The sequence below is a fragment of the Chlorocebus sabaeus genome, chromosome 2, assembly GCF_047675955.1.
Source record: "Chlorocebus sabaeus isolate Y175 chromosome 2, mChlSab1.0.hap1, whole genome shotgun sequence".
Lineage (NCBI taxonomy): Eukaryota > Metazoa > Chordata > Mammalia > Primates > Cercopithecidae > Chlorocebus > Chlorocebus sabaeus.
The window spans coordinates 99,247,406-99,262,146 of NC_132905.1; the positions used below are offsets into that span (position 1 = coordinate 99,247,406).

General features: G+C 51.9%; 1 protein-coding gene and 1 long non-coding RNA gene across 5 annotated transcripts in view; both read left to right on the forward strand.

Annotated features, from left to right (window-relative positions):
• Positions 1–832: 832 nt before the first annotated feature.
• On the forward strand, positions 833–10,453 carry LOC119619332 (uncharacterized). Of its 4 annotated transcripts, none has more exons than XR_005235727.2 (4): positions 833–1,129; positions 1,198–1,290; positions 1,805–1,878; positions 8,241–10,453. It is a non-coding gene; the product is annotated as an uncharacterized lncRNA (long non-coding RNA). The 4 variants fall into 4 exon arrangements; XR_012091025.1 differs by lacking the exon at positions 1,198–1,290 and having other exon boundaries at positions 8,241–9,551; positions 9,653–10,453; XR_012091024.1 differs by lacking the exon at positions 1,198–1,290 and having other exon boundaries at positions 8,241–8,460; positions 8,604–10,453.
• A 382-nt stretch (positions 10,454–10,835) lies between these two features.
• Positions 10,836–14,741, forward strand: part of COL18A1 (collagen type XVIII alpha 1 chain) — a 101,550-nt gene continuing 97,644 nt past the window's right edge. The window contains exons 1-2 of the mRNA XM_073004984.1: positions 10,836–11,002; positions 12,001–12,095. Of these exons, the coding sequence (XP_072861085.1) occupies positions 10,974–11,002; positions 12,001–12,095 (124 nt within the window). The 5' untranslated portion in view covers positions 10,836–10,973. The remainder of the gene's footprint in view (positions 11,003–12,000; positions 12,096–14,741) is intronic.

The window sequence follows — 14,741 nt, forward strand, 5'->3', positions numbered from 1 at the left end:
GAGAAAAAGAAAGCATGCTTTGCCCCATAGCAAAAGAGTTTTTATCATCAAGTGTTGAATTTTATTAAATATCTTGGAATTTATTGATGCATCCCATGGCTTTCTGTTCTGAACTAGTAAAACAGTGACTTGTGGTCACAGATGTCCTAATATTGACCCATCTTTATATTTCTGAATGTGTTGTTGTTGGTAAATACACAGACGAGTTCCACGTGATGGGATTCTGAGACTCTGTATGTCTAGGGAAGACTAGTCTCTGTGTGATGTATGACGAATTGGAAAATGCCCCAGTTTTTCTATGATCTGTAAGAATAACTTTGAATGGTGGTGTGTGTGTGTGTGTGTGTGTGTGTGTGTGTGTTTTGATACAGGGTCTTGCTCTGTTGCCCAGGTTGGAGTACAGTGGCATGATCTCAGCTCACTGCAACCTCTGTCTCCCAGGTTCAAGCAATTCTCCCGCCTCAGCCTCCCAAGTAGCTGGGATTATAGGTGCGTGGCGTGCCACCATGCCTGGCTAATGTTTGTATTTTAAGTAGAGATGGAATTTTGCCACACTGGCCAGGCTGGTCTCGAACTCCTGGACTCAAGTGATCCGCCCGTCTCGACCTCCCAAAGTACTGGGATTACAGGCATGAGCCATCGCCCCCCAGCCCACTTTGAATGTTTTTGACCACTAAACAGTAAGGGTTTTGTGTGCAAAGGATCATTAACTGTGTGCACTTAGGCATCTGTCTCCTCCCACGCAACCGTGACATTTGTGAGGCTCAGCCCTGCTGTCTGACCTTCCTCCTTATTGCCGAAGGTCACCGCATTCTGTTAAACAACCACCTTCTCCATTCGACTGCTGAGGGACACTGGGCTATTTCTGGTTCAGACTGTGATGAATGGTGCTCTGTGAAGGTTCCTGGCACGTGTTTTTAGAACATATGCAGCAGTATCTGTGGGGCGCATTCCCAGGAGAGGACCTCTCGTCAGATGCACGCATGTTCCACTTTATCAGAGGGGCCACTTCTCCAAAGAGACTGTACAATTTATGCTCCCACCAGCAGCATGGGGGTGCTCCACCCGGTTCTTATCCCCTCCGAGAGCTGGTGTTGTCTGATGCGTGCTTTTTAGCCGATTCTGGGAGGTGAGTAAAAGATTAACATAGCCTTCTCTCATCAATATGGACAAGTTAATACTGGTTTAATTTTCCAGCTACGGTTCCCTGAAAGTCTGATCAAGACAGAATGTCACTCAGGAAATAACCCCTGATGGACGCATTGCACCTAAATGTGCAGATCTTTGCAGGTACTAGAAATATCTGCTAGGGGCACCCTTGATTTCGGTTCCCCAAGTGCAGTGACCTGCTTCTGGGTGTGTTCCTTGGTGTGCACCACACTGACCCCTCTGGAGCTGAGCTAGAGACGGAACCGTAGGCCAGGTGGCTTCACCCATCCACATGGGTCTTGCTCTCCCACATCCCAGCTGTCACTTGGTGGTGGGGGGGCCAGAGAAGAGGAGGCACCTTTGCTGAAAACCAATTGATCATATACACACGAATCTATTTCTGGACTCTATTCTGTTGTATTGGTCTGTATTTGTTTCCTTTTGCAAACTACACTGTTTTGATGACTGCAGCTTTAAAATAAACTATCGAAGACAGGGAGTAGCATTCTTCCACTCGTTCTTCCTTTTTCAACCTTGTTTTGGCTATTCTTGTTCCTTTGGATTTTTATACAGAGTTTGTAATCAGCTTGCTAATACTTACCAAAAAACTGCTAGCATGTAGCTTGTAATTGTGTTGTATTTATACATAATTTAGGGACAATTGACATGTTCATGATATTGAACCTTCTGATCAAGAATCTTCTGAGTCTTCATGTTCCCTGCTGTGGTGTAAGTATTGCTTTTGGTTTCATTTATAATTTTTCACAGCTAGTACATAGAAACACAGCCAGTTGTTCTGTGTTGCCCTTATGTCCTGAAACCTTGCTAAATTCACTTATTAATTCTAAAAGTTTGTGTATAGTTTCCTTAGGATTTCCTAGACACAATCATGTCATGTGCGAATAACACTTTTTTATTTCTTCTTTTCCAATCTTTACTCCTTTATTTCTTTTTCTTGCCTAATTAAACTAAGATTTCCCATGCAATATCATAAAGAAATGTTGAAAGCAGCATCCTTTTTTTGTTCCTTATCTTGGGAGAAAGTATTTCGTTTTTCAATACTAAGTATAAAGTTATGCTCTTTACCAGGCTGAGAAAATTCCCTTCTATTCTTAACTTCCTGAACTTTTTAAAGAATGAATGGGCGTTTAATTTTGCCGTATTCTTTTCCTGTAGATGATGTATTCTTTGTAGGGAGATGATCCCATGACTTTTTTCAATTATTCTACTAATACAGTGAATTACATTGACTGACTTTTGAATGTTAAACCAACCTTGCATCCCTGAGATGGCACCTGCTGCTCAGGATTGTGATGATCCTTTCTCTGCAGTACTGGGTTTTCTCTGCTAACATTTTGTGAAGGATTTTTGCAGGATATTGATCTGCAGTTTTCTTTTCTTGCAGTGTCTCTGTGTGGTATCAGAGTAATAGAGGCCTCGTGAAATGAATTGGGAAGTTTCCCTTTCTCCTCTGTGTTCTAAAAGAGCTTCTGTAATTTGTAATTATTCCTTCAATAAATATTTTATAATATTTAGCAGTGAAGACATCTAGGCTAGGGGTTTTCTTCCTAAATGGCTTTTAATTATGAGTTTAATTTCTTCAACAGATGTGAAGCTGTTCAGTTTTTTAAATTAAAATTGTTCACAAATGGTATTTTATAAATTCTCTATTTTCACCAGTAGCATTTATTATCATTTTTATTTTTTAAGAGACAGGGTCTCACTCTGTCGCCCCGGCTGGAGTGCAGTGGTGTGATCATAGCTCTCTGTAACATTGAACTCCTGAGCTCAGACGATCATCCCGCTTTGACCTCCCAAAGCTCTGGTATTGCTGGCGTGGGACTCTGTGCCTGGCCTATCTTTTTAGTATCTGCAGGATCTCTCCTTCTTCTATTCTTTCATTCTTGATATTGGAAATTTATGTCAGTACCCTTTAAAAAAAATCAGTCTGGGCTGGGTGCAGTGGTTCACATCTGTAATCTCTGCACTTCGGGAGGCCAAGGTGGGTGGATCACTTGAGGTCAGCAATTCCAGGCCAGCCTGGCCAACATGATGAAAACCCATCTCTACTAAAAATACAAAAATTAGCTGGGCATGGTGGCTGACGCCTATAATCCCAGCTACTCAGGAGGCTGAGGCAGGAGAATCACTTGAATCCAGGAGGTAGAGGCTGCAGTGAGCCGAGATCGCGTCATTGCATTCCAGCCTGGGCAACACAGTGAGACTCTATTAAAAATAATAATAATAAAATAAATTCAGTCCAGACAGAATTTCCAGAAGACAAAACAAAACAAGAAACAGCCAGCTTTTGACTTCAATAATTTTTCACTACTGTTTTGGTCTGCTTCCTATTTTTCATTAATTTCAGTTCTGATATTTATTACTTCGTTTGTGCTTAATTTGCTTTTTTCCTGGCTTCTTCAGTTGGAGGCTTGGGTCATTTCTTTGCACTCCTTCTTTTCCACATTCACTGCTATAAATTTCCCGTTAAGTGCTGCATTAGCTTTTCCCCAGAAATGTGGATATGCTGTTATTTTCAATTAACTAAACAAAGTTTTAATTGTCTCCCAAGAGTCATATGATTTATTGAGAAATGTGTTGTTTAAAATTTCCAAATATGTTGGGACTTTCCAGATAACTATTTTTTATTTCTTCCGTAACTCTGCTATGCCCTAAAAGCATACTTTGTAGGATTTGTATTTTTAAAAATGTGTTAAGATGCATCTTATGGCCCAGGATATGGTCTCTCTTGGTGACGTCCATACATGTTTGAGAAGAACATTCTAAGCTGTTGTTGGGTGTGTGTTCTATGAACATCAGTCAGTTCTAGAAGCCGGATAGTGTCACTCGTGCCCTCTGCATCCTTACTGATTTTTCTGTCCATGTGTCTGACAATTACTGAGAGAAGAGAGATGAAGTTTTAAAGCATAGCAGGTTCTGTATTTCTCCTTCCAGTTTGATGGGTTTTTCTTCATGGTTTTTTTTTTTTTTTTTGAGACGGAGTCTCACTCTGTCGCCCAGGCTGGAGTGCAGTGGTGTGATCTTGGCTCACTGCAAGCTCCGCCTCCTGGATTCACGCCATTCTCCTGCCTCAGCCTCCCGAGTAGCTGGGACTACAGGCGCCCGCCACCTCGCCTGGTTAATTTTTTGTATTTTTAGTAGAGACGGGGTTTCACCGTGTTAGCCAGGATGGTCTCGATCTCCTGACCTCGTGATCCGCCCATCTTGGCCTCCCAAAGTGCTGGGATTACAGGCGTGAGCCACCACACCCGGCCTTCTTCATGGGTTTTGAAGCCCTGTTGTTTGGTACATGATCATGTATGATTGCGATGTCTTCTTAGAGCACTGACACTCATTATTACGCAAAGTCCCTCATCATCCATGTTGATACTCCTTCTAGATCTACATCTACATCCATGTAGATGTTGAAATGTATTTGTCGGAGATGAAGACAGCGACTCTGCCTTTCTTTTGGCTGGTGTTTGAATGGTGTATTATGCTTAACTCTGTATATGTCTTCAGATTTAAAGTGCATTTCTTGTAGACACAATGTAGTTGAATCCTGCTTTTTAAAATCCTGTCCGACAATCTATCTTTTAACTGGTATGGCTAGAACATTCACATTTAATAGGATTATTGATACAACTGGATTACAAGCTACCATTTTGTCACGTGTTTTCTATTTGTTACATCTGTTTTTTGCTTCTTTTGCTCGCTTTTCTGCCTTCTCTTGGTTAACTGAGCAATACTTTATCATTCCATTTTATGCCCTCTCGTCCTATAACTTACACGTCTTTTAGAAAATTGTACTCACTGTCCCAGGGTTAAGTCTTAAAGTAATCAGAGTTTATCTTCAGATAGTGAGACTGCTTCCCGTATAGTGTAAGGACCTAACAGTGGTGTTTTCCCAACTCTTCCCTTCCATCCTCTGTAAATTATCATCACACACTTTACCTTGGAGCATGTTATCAACACAGTACGACGTTACCATTTTCCCTTGAAATAGTTGTAATTTGCAGCAATTAAAATTTTTTTAAAATTTTCATTTTCCTTTCATCCTTTTCTATATTGTTCTTCATGTCTGAAATAAATAATGTATACAGTGGTCCATTTCCAAGACAAAGTGCCTTGAATTGGCTTAGGTGAGCAAACTACAGAAGGAACAGGATATCCTAGGCCCCAGCTCAGATAGCCAACGCCTGTTTGTTGGCCTCCCTTCCTCCCTTAATTTTTAAAAGTTATTTTCACTGGTAAAGAATTCTGAATCAGGCCGGGCATGGTGGCTCATGCCTGTAATCCCAGCACTTTGGGAGGCTGAGGCAGGTGGATCACGAAGTCAGGAGATCGAGACCATCCTGGCTAACATGGTGAAACCCCATCTCTACTAAAAATACAAAAAATTAGCCAGGCATGGTGGCCAGTGCCTGAGTCCCAGCTACTCAGGAGGCTGAGGCAGGAGAATGGTGTGAACCCGGTAGGCAGAGCTTGCAGTGAGCAGAGATTGTGCCACTGAACTCCAGCCCAGCTGACAGAGAGACTCCACCTCAACAAAAAAAAAAAAAAAAAGAATTCTGAATCGGTACTTTTTTCCCTTTCGGTACTAGAAAGCCATCCCTCCATCGTCATCCACCTTGCATAGTGTCTGCAGATAGTTCTGCTGTGCTTCTATCTTTGTCTCTCTCACGTCTCACGTGTCCCTCTACCTCCCTTCTCCTCCCAGTTGCCTTAGAGAGTTTCTGAATGTCTTTTTTCCTCAGCAGCTTGAATATGCACAGGTTTCTGTGCTTGTTTTTGTTTCTGTTCTGTTTTGTTTGTTTGTTTTACTTTTTTGGCATTTGTCTCTGAGTTTCATTAATCTGTGCTTTGATGTCTGCCATTGATTTTGGAAAATTATTAACCATTATGTCTTCAAATATTCCTTCCATACCCCCTCACCATCTGTGATTCCAAGTGTGTGTATGTTAAACTGCTTGATAACATCTTGTAATCCCTTGGAGACATGCTCTATGTTTACCCATTCCTTTTATCTCTTTGGTTTTCCATTTGGATGATTTCTGTAGAGCTGTTTTCAAATTTACCAATTTCTTTGGCTAGGTCGAGTTTACTGACAAGCTTCTCAAAGCCATTTTTCATCTCTTTTACTGTGTTTTCATTTTTAGCATTTTCATTTCTTTCTTTCTCACAGTTTCTTTCTCTTTTTAAGATAGTATGTTATTTTAAGCAAAGAAATGGAAATAAGCTAAGTCTCCGTAATGGTGAAGAATTGATTAACTCTCGTTATTAATTAATAACTCTCATTAATTTTAGGGAGACTTAGTTAGTTAGTTTCATTTCAATCATTTACATAAATGTATTCATCCTGACATAGAAAGAGCTAGAACATAAATTGAGCTTTTAAAACAAGCTTCAAAACCATGGATATTATCTCATGTATGCTTTGTTTTTAAACTTCCACAAAGCAACATAATATTTCTAGAGTAACAAATATCTACAAAATGCTTTTTGTAAAACAGCCTGGAAGGACAACCCACAGAAGACGATAGGGTTCGGTTTGGCAGGAGGTGGCAATGGGAGTCCAGCTTTACTGGTCACAGGTGGAGTTTTCTCAGTGAGGTTGTGTCCTGCGTGAGTTGTGTGTCTTCAGATGACTCACCCTGTGATTGCGTGGATGGTGTGACAGGAGAGGGAGCACAAAGGGCCCCGACAGGTGCAGGTGGAGGCCTGGGAGGCTGTGGTGGGTTCATGCCAGCACCTCCCTGGGACTGCACACTCCCAGTCATCTGTCTCAGACATGCCAGGCTCAAGTTCCTCCCCACGTCTGGTCCTTCCATCTAAACACATGTATTCAGCATCTGCATCCTGCCAAGCATGACTCTGGATGCTGGTGATACAGCAGTGTGGCGTGTGTATGGTGTGTGTGGATGGCATGTGTGTAGTGTACGTGTGTGATGTATAGTATGTAGATGGTATCGATGGTGTGTGTGTGTGTGTGTGATGGATAGCATGTGTGTGGTTTGTGGCATGTGGATGGCATGTGTGTATAGTGTATGATGCGTGTGTGTGGTATGTGGTGGGTGGATGGCATGTGTATATGGTGCATGAGTGTGATGTACGTGTGTGGTTTGTGGTGTGTGGATGGTGTGTTTGGGGATGTGTGTAAGGCATGTGTGTGGTGTGTGGTGTGTGTGGTGTTGAGGGGTGTGTGGTACTGGGTGTGTGTGGTGTTGCTTGTGGGGTGTGCTGTGTGGATGGCATGTGTGTGTGTGTGCATGTGGTGTGTGCATATTCAGGGTGCCTCCCGCTGAGCACAGTCCCAGCTCCCTGGGAGGGCTGTGTCCTCTGTGGGGCCAGCAGTGAGATTCCCTTCTCCACGTGAGGCTGAGCAGCAGGAAGGAGAGGGGGCCCAGGTCTGGGTGGTGGCTCTGCTGATGGTGGCGGCTGCCAGGCAGGAAGGGAGCGGCAGGGCCGGGTGTCTGGGGCCTGGTTCCTTCCTCCCGGGTCAGCAGCACCATGTGGGAGGCCAGGCAGTGTGCATCCCAGTGTGTGGATTCTCCTCAGTCAACACAGGCCAGGTGGATCGGGGACCAGAGGCCTTTTCTCACAAGCAGCAAGATGGGGATGTGCACCCAAAACCAGCTCAAATGGTTGTCGTAGAACCCTTCGGAAGTGTGGAAAATCAGAGAGAAAAGGATCGAGATCGCCTGTACTTTGACACTCAGAGGGAGTCGTGTGCCACAGCAGGCTCACAGTGTCCTACACGGATGCTCCCTGCCACGGGCCATGTGGCGTGCGGGGTTCTGGCTGTGGCTCTTTCCACAAGACGCTTTTTATTCTGATGGCTCTGGTGGCCCATTGTGTGGGTTTCCCACCATTCACCTGCTAATTCCAGATTCTGCCATGACAAGTCCTCCAATGAACTGTCTGTGGCACAGACTGGCTGGCCCTGCCTGGTGCGCAGGGCTCAGCGGGTCAGTGTCCCCTCAGGCCATGTCCACCAGCGAGGCCCAGCAGTAAGGGCTGAGGTCCGGGTGAGAGAGGCAGCTGGCCCCTAGGTCTTTCATGTGATGGATGTTTACTCCACACCATGCCAGGAGCGAAGATGCAGACACCAGCAAGCCAGAGCATCCCGTAGGGGGTGCCCGAGTCCCAGGCGGGACACAGGGAAACAAGCCTGGACCACAATGTGCTGCAGCAACTGGGGCCAAGGAGGAAATAATCTGAGCAGCGGAGCCAAGTGGCAGGAGCAGGGGTGGCGACCACAGGGTCATGCAGGGGCCACGGCCCAGCCTCTCTGCACGCTGCAGCTCTCAGGTGGGTGCTCACAGCCATGATGGGAGCGAGCAGGCCCAGAGGCGCCTCAGTATGGGTGGGCATGTGTGGTTAGGGCCTGGGAACGCCAGTGTGTGACCCCACAGAAAACTTGATTTTGGGATACATGTTTGTGCTTTTCACAGCCTGCCCTGCCTGTGCGACAGTTTTCTTCCTTACTGGATGAAAAGTTACTTCCATAGTACACGGCAAGCTCTTCGGGGCAGGGCCCGCTGGGCACGGGGAGGAGGGATGGTTCCCGCAGCCTGGATCCCACTGTGCCTCCAGGGAGCGCTGGGCCAGCTGGGCGAGCACTCCCGATATCCACCTGTGTTCCTCTGGTGTCTCAGGCATGAAGGGCTGCTGGGGTGGGTGCTGAGGCCAAGGGCCTGAGTCTGTGCTGTTAAAGCCCCTTCAGGGCCAGAGCCAGGGCTGAGGCTGGGTCTGCTCCATGTCAGGAGGAGTGCAGCCCCTCACAAAAGTTGAACCTTTCCTAGGCTCCTGGGGCCCCTTAGAGGGCTGCACAGCGGGTTGTAGCCATGGCCCGGGCAGCTCCTCTGAGCCTGAGTGCAGCCCCTTCCCTGTCTGTGTCACCTTTCCCTGCAAACCCACCAACCCCATCCCAGGCCCACCTGCCCAGGAAGAAAGACAGACACCTGTGGTGCAGGCCCCAGACTTGAGGAATCTGCTACCACTTCTTGGAACCCAGATACAGTCCTAAGCCTGCTCCACTTGCTCCACCCCAGGACCTTTGCTGGAGTTGCCCTCAGTCCTGGATGCTCTCTCCTCCCTGCGCCCCCCCACAGCCCACTCCTCCACAGCCCATGAGCCCTCCCCTGGTCCCTGCAACCCACACCTGTGCTGGTTGCACCATGGCCACTCTCCTGCTGCCCACACCTGTGGTCCAAAGCCCCTCGGGCACCTGGCATGCCTGTCTCTTTGGGGGCACTGGTTTGAGCCTGCCCCTACCAGAGGGCACAGAGCCTCTGGGACCCTGGCAGAGGGACAAACAGGGCTGAGCAGAGCTCCATGTGGGCGTTGGGCGCTGCCCTCAGAGCACCTGTGGGTGTCTGTGCAGAAAGGCCTGGGAGGAGGTAAGGTGAACGGAGAGACTTTTGGTCTTATTTTCTACGTGTGTTTCTGCATTTTCTGTTGATTTTTCCATGGTGATCACGTATCACTTGTGTCTATAAAGGAAACAATACAACTCTAATAGAGGGGATGCTGCATCTAATAATGGAGACGCAGCCATGAGGCCAAGGTAAGGCCCCAAGTGAAACAAATGAGCAAAAAGAGTTCTACAGCTTCCAGGTGAGCAGTCACATGTGTTTCTTAGTAGTTGTGTCTCCTACTGATTGCACCCTATAGTCCCCAAAGGTGGGAAGTGGGGCGGGAGAGAGGTAGGCCAACTCAGGCCACAGGTGGGCTGGCACCCGCCCTGCCCCAGCTCCTCCCTCCCGGGAGCCGCAGACAGGCCCCCAGGGCCGTGCATCAGGCCACACCTGCAGAGACCTGCTTCCCCTGGCAGCAGGCGCCTCCCTGACGGCAGACTTAGGAATGGGTTGGGTTGGGTGGAAGTGGCGCCCCAGGGCAGGTGAGATGGAAGAGGTGGAAGAGACCTGCACTGCAGGGTTAATAGACAGGGCGCCAGACAGACCAGGAGCCTAGAGAGGAGATGCCACCAGGACCCAGGACACATGAACACCCCCGACACACACATGCACGCATACTGACACACATGCACACACTGTACATAGTTACAGAAACATACACATGCACAGACACAGCACACAGAGACACGCAGACACATGCACACAAGATACAGTCACAGACACACACACAGCAGACACTCAGACACGCCCACTGCACTGCAGAGACACCACCAGATCCTGACATACACCACACAGACTCACTCCTCCGTCCACCTAAGAAACAAAAGTTTTGCAGAAGAGTGTGCAATGACCACTTCTACTCTATGCTGTTCTCCTTAATCTTTTTATTTTTTAAAAAATGGCGGTCATAATCCTTTAAATTGATTTCCTTCCTCACAGTGGACCACAAGCACTCAGAGAAGGACTCCAGGTTTGAAGGCAGATGCTGGTAGGGACCTGGCCAGGTGGATGGGTGGGAAGGGGTGAGACCGGGCAGGACTGGGCCTGGGAAGGCTGAGGCAGGCAGGGATGATGCCAGCAGAGGAGAATCCCAAGCAGGCTGTGCAGCTGCGGCTAGAAAGCCACAGGAGTGGAGAGGAGGTGGGAGGCAGTGGTCAGGTTGGGAGGACCCTGGCAAGCAAACCTAGAGAGGAGGGCCCAGAGGGCGGGCACTAGAAGTGTGAAGTCACTGCTTCCTCCTGGGGCTGCTTCAGAGGATGGGTGGGGTCACGTGTGGGTAGACCAGGGAGACAGGAGACTGTGCTGCTTGGTCTAGACATAGGAGATGAGCCCTGGCCGGGAAGGGACAGTGTGGATGGGCCAAGGTGGAATCAGGGTTTTAGAGAAAGCTGTCAAGTCAGTGCCATGAGTTTTGCGCACACCAGGAGGGACAGGTGCGTGGTAGGGGGTTGCTGGTGTGAGTGAAGGCTCTCTGGTTGCAGGGAGCGGTCCGGTGGGGTGGGGGCACAGCTGCCGGGAGGAAGGCGCTCAGGGCCCGCAGGTGGGGCTCAGGATGCTGGCCCTGCAGAAATGGAAACAGGGTCTTCACCTGAGAGGGAGGAGGAGCCTGGGAACTGGGGAGGAAGGAGCTCTGCTGGGCCGGGTCCTCGGGACAGGGGGACCTGGGGACAGAGCTGGCCCTCGCACGCCCCTCCTGTCTCGCGTCCCTCCGTGCAGCCGGGACAGGATCCTGCAGGGGCTTTGCGGGGCAGGAGGTGCAGGCTTCCTCCTCCATCCTGTCCCCCCGCCCCCGCGGTTAATGTCTTTATTCAAATCTCCCTCCTTCCCGCTGCCCCACCGGCCTCAGGGGCTGGGGTCGTGGACCGGCGGGCAGCGGTGGTCACCTTCCGCATAAACCTGGGCTTCCTCGCAGGGCGGCCCCCGGACCCTACGCTGGGTCTCAGCCTCGGGCAGCTCCCTCGGGGCGGAGCGCGTCCCTGTCCGCCCTCGCCCGTCCCCGCGGCCCCCGGGTCCCAGCCCGCCCCGTCCTCGCAGCCGCAGGCCCGCGGCGGCGCCTGCCCCCCTCTCCCCTCCCCTGGCCTGGCCCGGCTGTCGCTCCGCCCCCCGCCCGTCCCCGCCCCGCGCCCGCCCCCTGCCCGGCCTCTCCGCGGCGGCGGCTGGAGCGCGGCGGTCCGAGCGGGTGCACCGCGGCGGAGGAGGCAGCATCCCGCGGCGCTGAGGCTCCCGGGGAGAGCATGGCGCCGAGGTGTGGCTGGGGCTGCGGGCAGGGGTCGGGGGGCGCCGAGGTGCGGCTGGGGCTGCGGGCAGGGGTCGGGGGGCGCCGAGGTGCGGCTGCGGACGGGCGGCGGATGGCGGGGGCTGCGGAGTCGGCGGGGGCCCACGGGGGTCGGCGGAGGTCTGCGGGGCCCTGACCCGTGCCTGTCCCGCGCAGGTGTCCCTGGCTGTGGCCGCGGCGGCGGCGCCTCCTGGACGTGCGTGCGCCCCTGCTCCTGCTGCTCTGGGTCTGCGCGGCCTCCGTGGAGCCAGGTAAGACCCGGGCTGGACGGGAAGGTTCACGCCGGTCCCCGCCGGCCTCGCCGCCCTGGCTGGGGTCCCCGCCCGGCTCGCTCACCCCCGCCCCAGCCGCTCTGGGTTCAGCCCCGGCCCTGCCCACGCGCGCAGGAGGCGCCAGAGCCGGACGGAGCGGGCGGGGCGGGGTTGCCGGAGTCCCGCCCATTCATTTTCCCCGCGGGGTCCGGGCCGGGCGGGGTGCGCGGTGCGAGCGGCCGGAGTCCACGCGCGGTGACCCAACCTCCGCGGCCGGCGGGGGCGTCGGTGCCGGGAGGGCTCGGGGCGGGGCCGCGGGGTCTCGGGAGACGCGGCCTGTGTCGCGGTCACGGCCTCGTCCCCGCAGCGCCGGGTCCCGGGACTGACCGCGGGCGGAAGGCGGTGGAGCGCGGGGCGTTGTCTCCGCCTTTCCAACCTGTTGAAGCGAAGCCGCGCGGGCTCCCAGGCTCCTCGCCGCGGGCCGGGCCTTGTGCGCCTCTGTCCCCGCGTCCGCCGCGGTGTCGGGTTGCGCGGTCCCCTTTGATGCCACCGAGCGCCGCGCGGCCCGAGAACAATGCCCAGAAGCCGCTGCCCTGCTGGCCTCGCCGCTTCCCGTGCGCGGCAAACTGTGCGCGGGGCCCGTGGGGACCTTCCTGCCGCCAACCCCAGGACCCAGTTCCCCACCACGCTGCTGGCCGGGTCCTCCTGCCTCCAGCCAGCCCAGCAGAGGCCCGGGGGAGGCGGCGGGGACGCTGACCCCGGGGAGCCCCGCCCAAAGGGCCTGGGTGCCTTGTCGCGGGTGGAATCTCACCCAGGGGTCCACGCAGCCAGCCCCTGCCTCCGACTCGACTCCCCACCTGCTTGCTACAGCGGGTGAGGAAGCAGGAAAAGGGGAGGGAGAGAGGGATGTCGTCTGGATTCTTGTAATAATTTGTTTCATTGTTTCCAATCGACTTAGTCATCACGTTACATAGTAGCATAGACCTTTCAAAACCGTAGCTACCTTATAAGTAGATGTACTGAAAACACCTGCGTGTTGAGTCGTAGACAATTCCTCATTTACTGTGTGAACTGCAGGGGGTGAAACACTGGCGGAGAAAGGCCCTGCGAGCTCAGGCAGCTCCTTCCCTACCGCGGCCCAGGGTCACTCGGGGCCATTAATCAGTCTGCAGGGCCACCAGCCCCACAGGGCCCAGACCAGGGCTCCCTGGGCGGGATGTTTAAAATCGCACAGGGACAAAGGAAAGGAAAGACGCTGGGGCCCAAGCCCGGAGCTTATGAAATGTTATCAAGGAGGAGATGTAAAAGGTGATGGATTTTGCCTTTTGATAGAAAAAACAAAAACTGTTATGCGAACTTTGGTGAGATGCAATCTTGAGATCTAAGAGTGGGGTGTAAAGTCAGTGCAGACCTCAGCTGGGAAAGTTACTGTTCACCCAATGGGCTGTGCGTTCCTCTTCTGTCCTGGGCCTGCCCCAGCCTCAAGCGCTCTGGGGCAGGAAGGCCCCTTGGAGGTGTCTAATGGAATGTGGAAGGCGGGTGTCCTGGAGGCTGAAGCGGAAGCAGGCCCAGAGAGGGGCCTGGATGCTGCCCACACACCCCTCCCCCAACCCGGAGAGAACTCAGGCTCCAGGCCACCTGCAGCCCAGGTTCCAGTCCCTGCAGGACCAAGTCCCAGTGAAATGGGAAAACAGTCGCCCCCTTTAGGGGTTATTGGAGAAGAGCTAATGTGTCTGAAATGCTGACTCTGGCAAGGGTTTGAGTTGTTCTCAAAAGTTAAAAAGCACCCCTGAGAGTTGAAGGCCTGAGGCCTGGTTTGCTGATTTGCACATTTTTTTTTTTCTGGCCAAGAATGATGCATCTTTCTGTGTCTCTGTGCTACGCTTGACCCCTAGAAAAGTCTTTTGCTTTTTCGTGTTAGGATTGGTCACTGTGATGCTGAGGTTCTTGAATGGTGTTTGTGCCGTTCCCTGTAATCAGGAACCTCGAGGCTCGGTGATCACTTGACCAACTGATTGCCACCCAGCAATCAGGTGCTGCAGTCTTACCTGCAGTTTCTTCTCTGGTGAATTCGCGTGTGCGACATGGCCACGGCCCCCGGGAGGTGCTTGTAGTCAGTGCTTCAGAGTCAGAATGGGGCTGAGGAAGAGGGGCAGTTGCTGATGCCCATGGCCACACCAGGAGCCTGGTCTCATGAGTCGCCTTGTCTCTGAGCCTCTCCCACACTCCACCACTGCATCAAGCTCTCCCCTCACCCCCCTGCAGCCCCCAGAAGGTGCATATCCTGCCCCTGCTCACCAGTAGGACCTCCTCCTGTTTGGTTGTGAGCACAGAGCCCAGTGGTGTGGATACAAGGCAGGGTCCCTGCACCTCACTCCCCATTCCCTCTGAAGCCCTACGGGGATTGGGCCTCAGTGACCTGGCTTCCATGGGTGTGGCTCACCCCAGGGCACACAGCACCTAGGTAACGGGAGAGACCCTCCTGTAGAAGGTGGTCTCATTCCTCAGCTCACCCACTGGGGAGTCTTCAGGATTCAGATGCAGGGACTTTGGAAGATAGTTTTGAATTTCAGCAAAACTTGTTTTTCAGGGTACTCCTGTTTTCCTATAAATGAAAGCAGAGCGGGGGAAGTCCTCTGCAGGAAA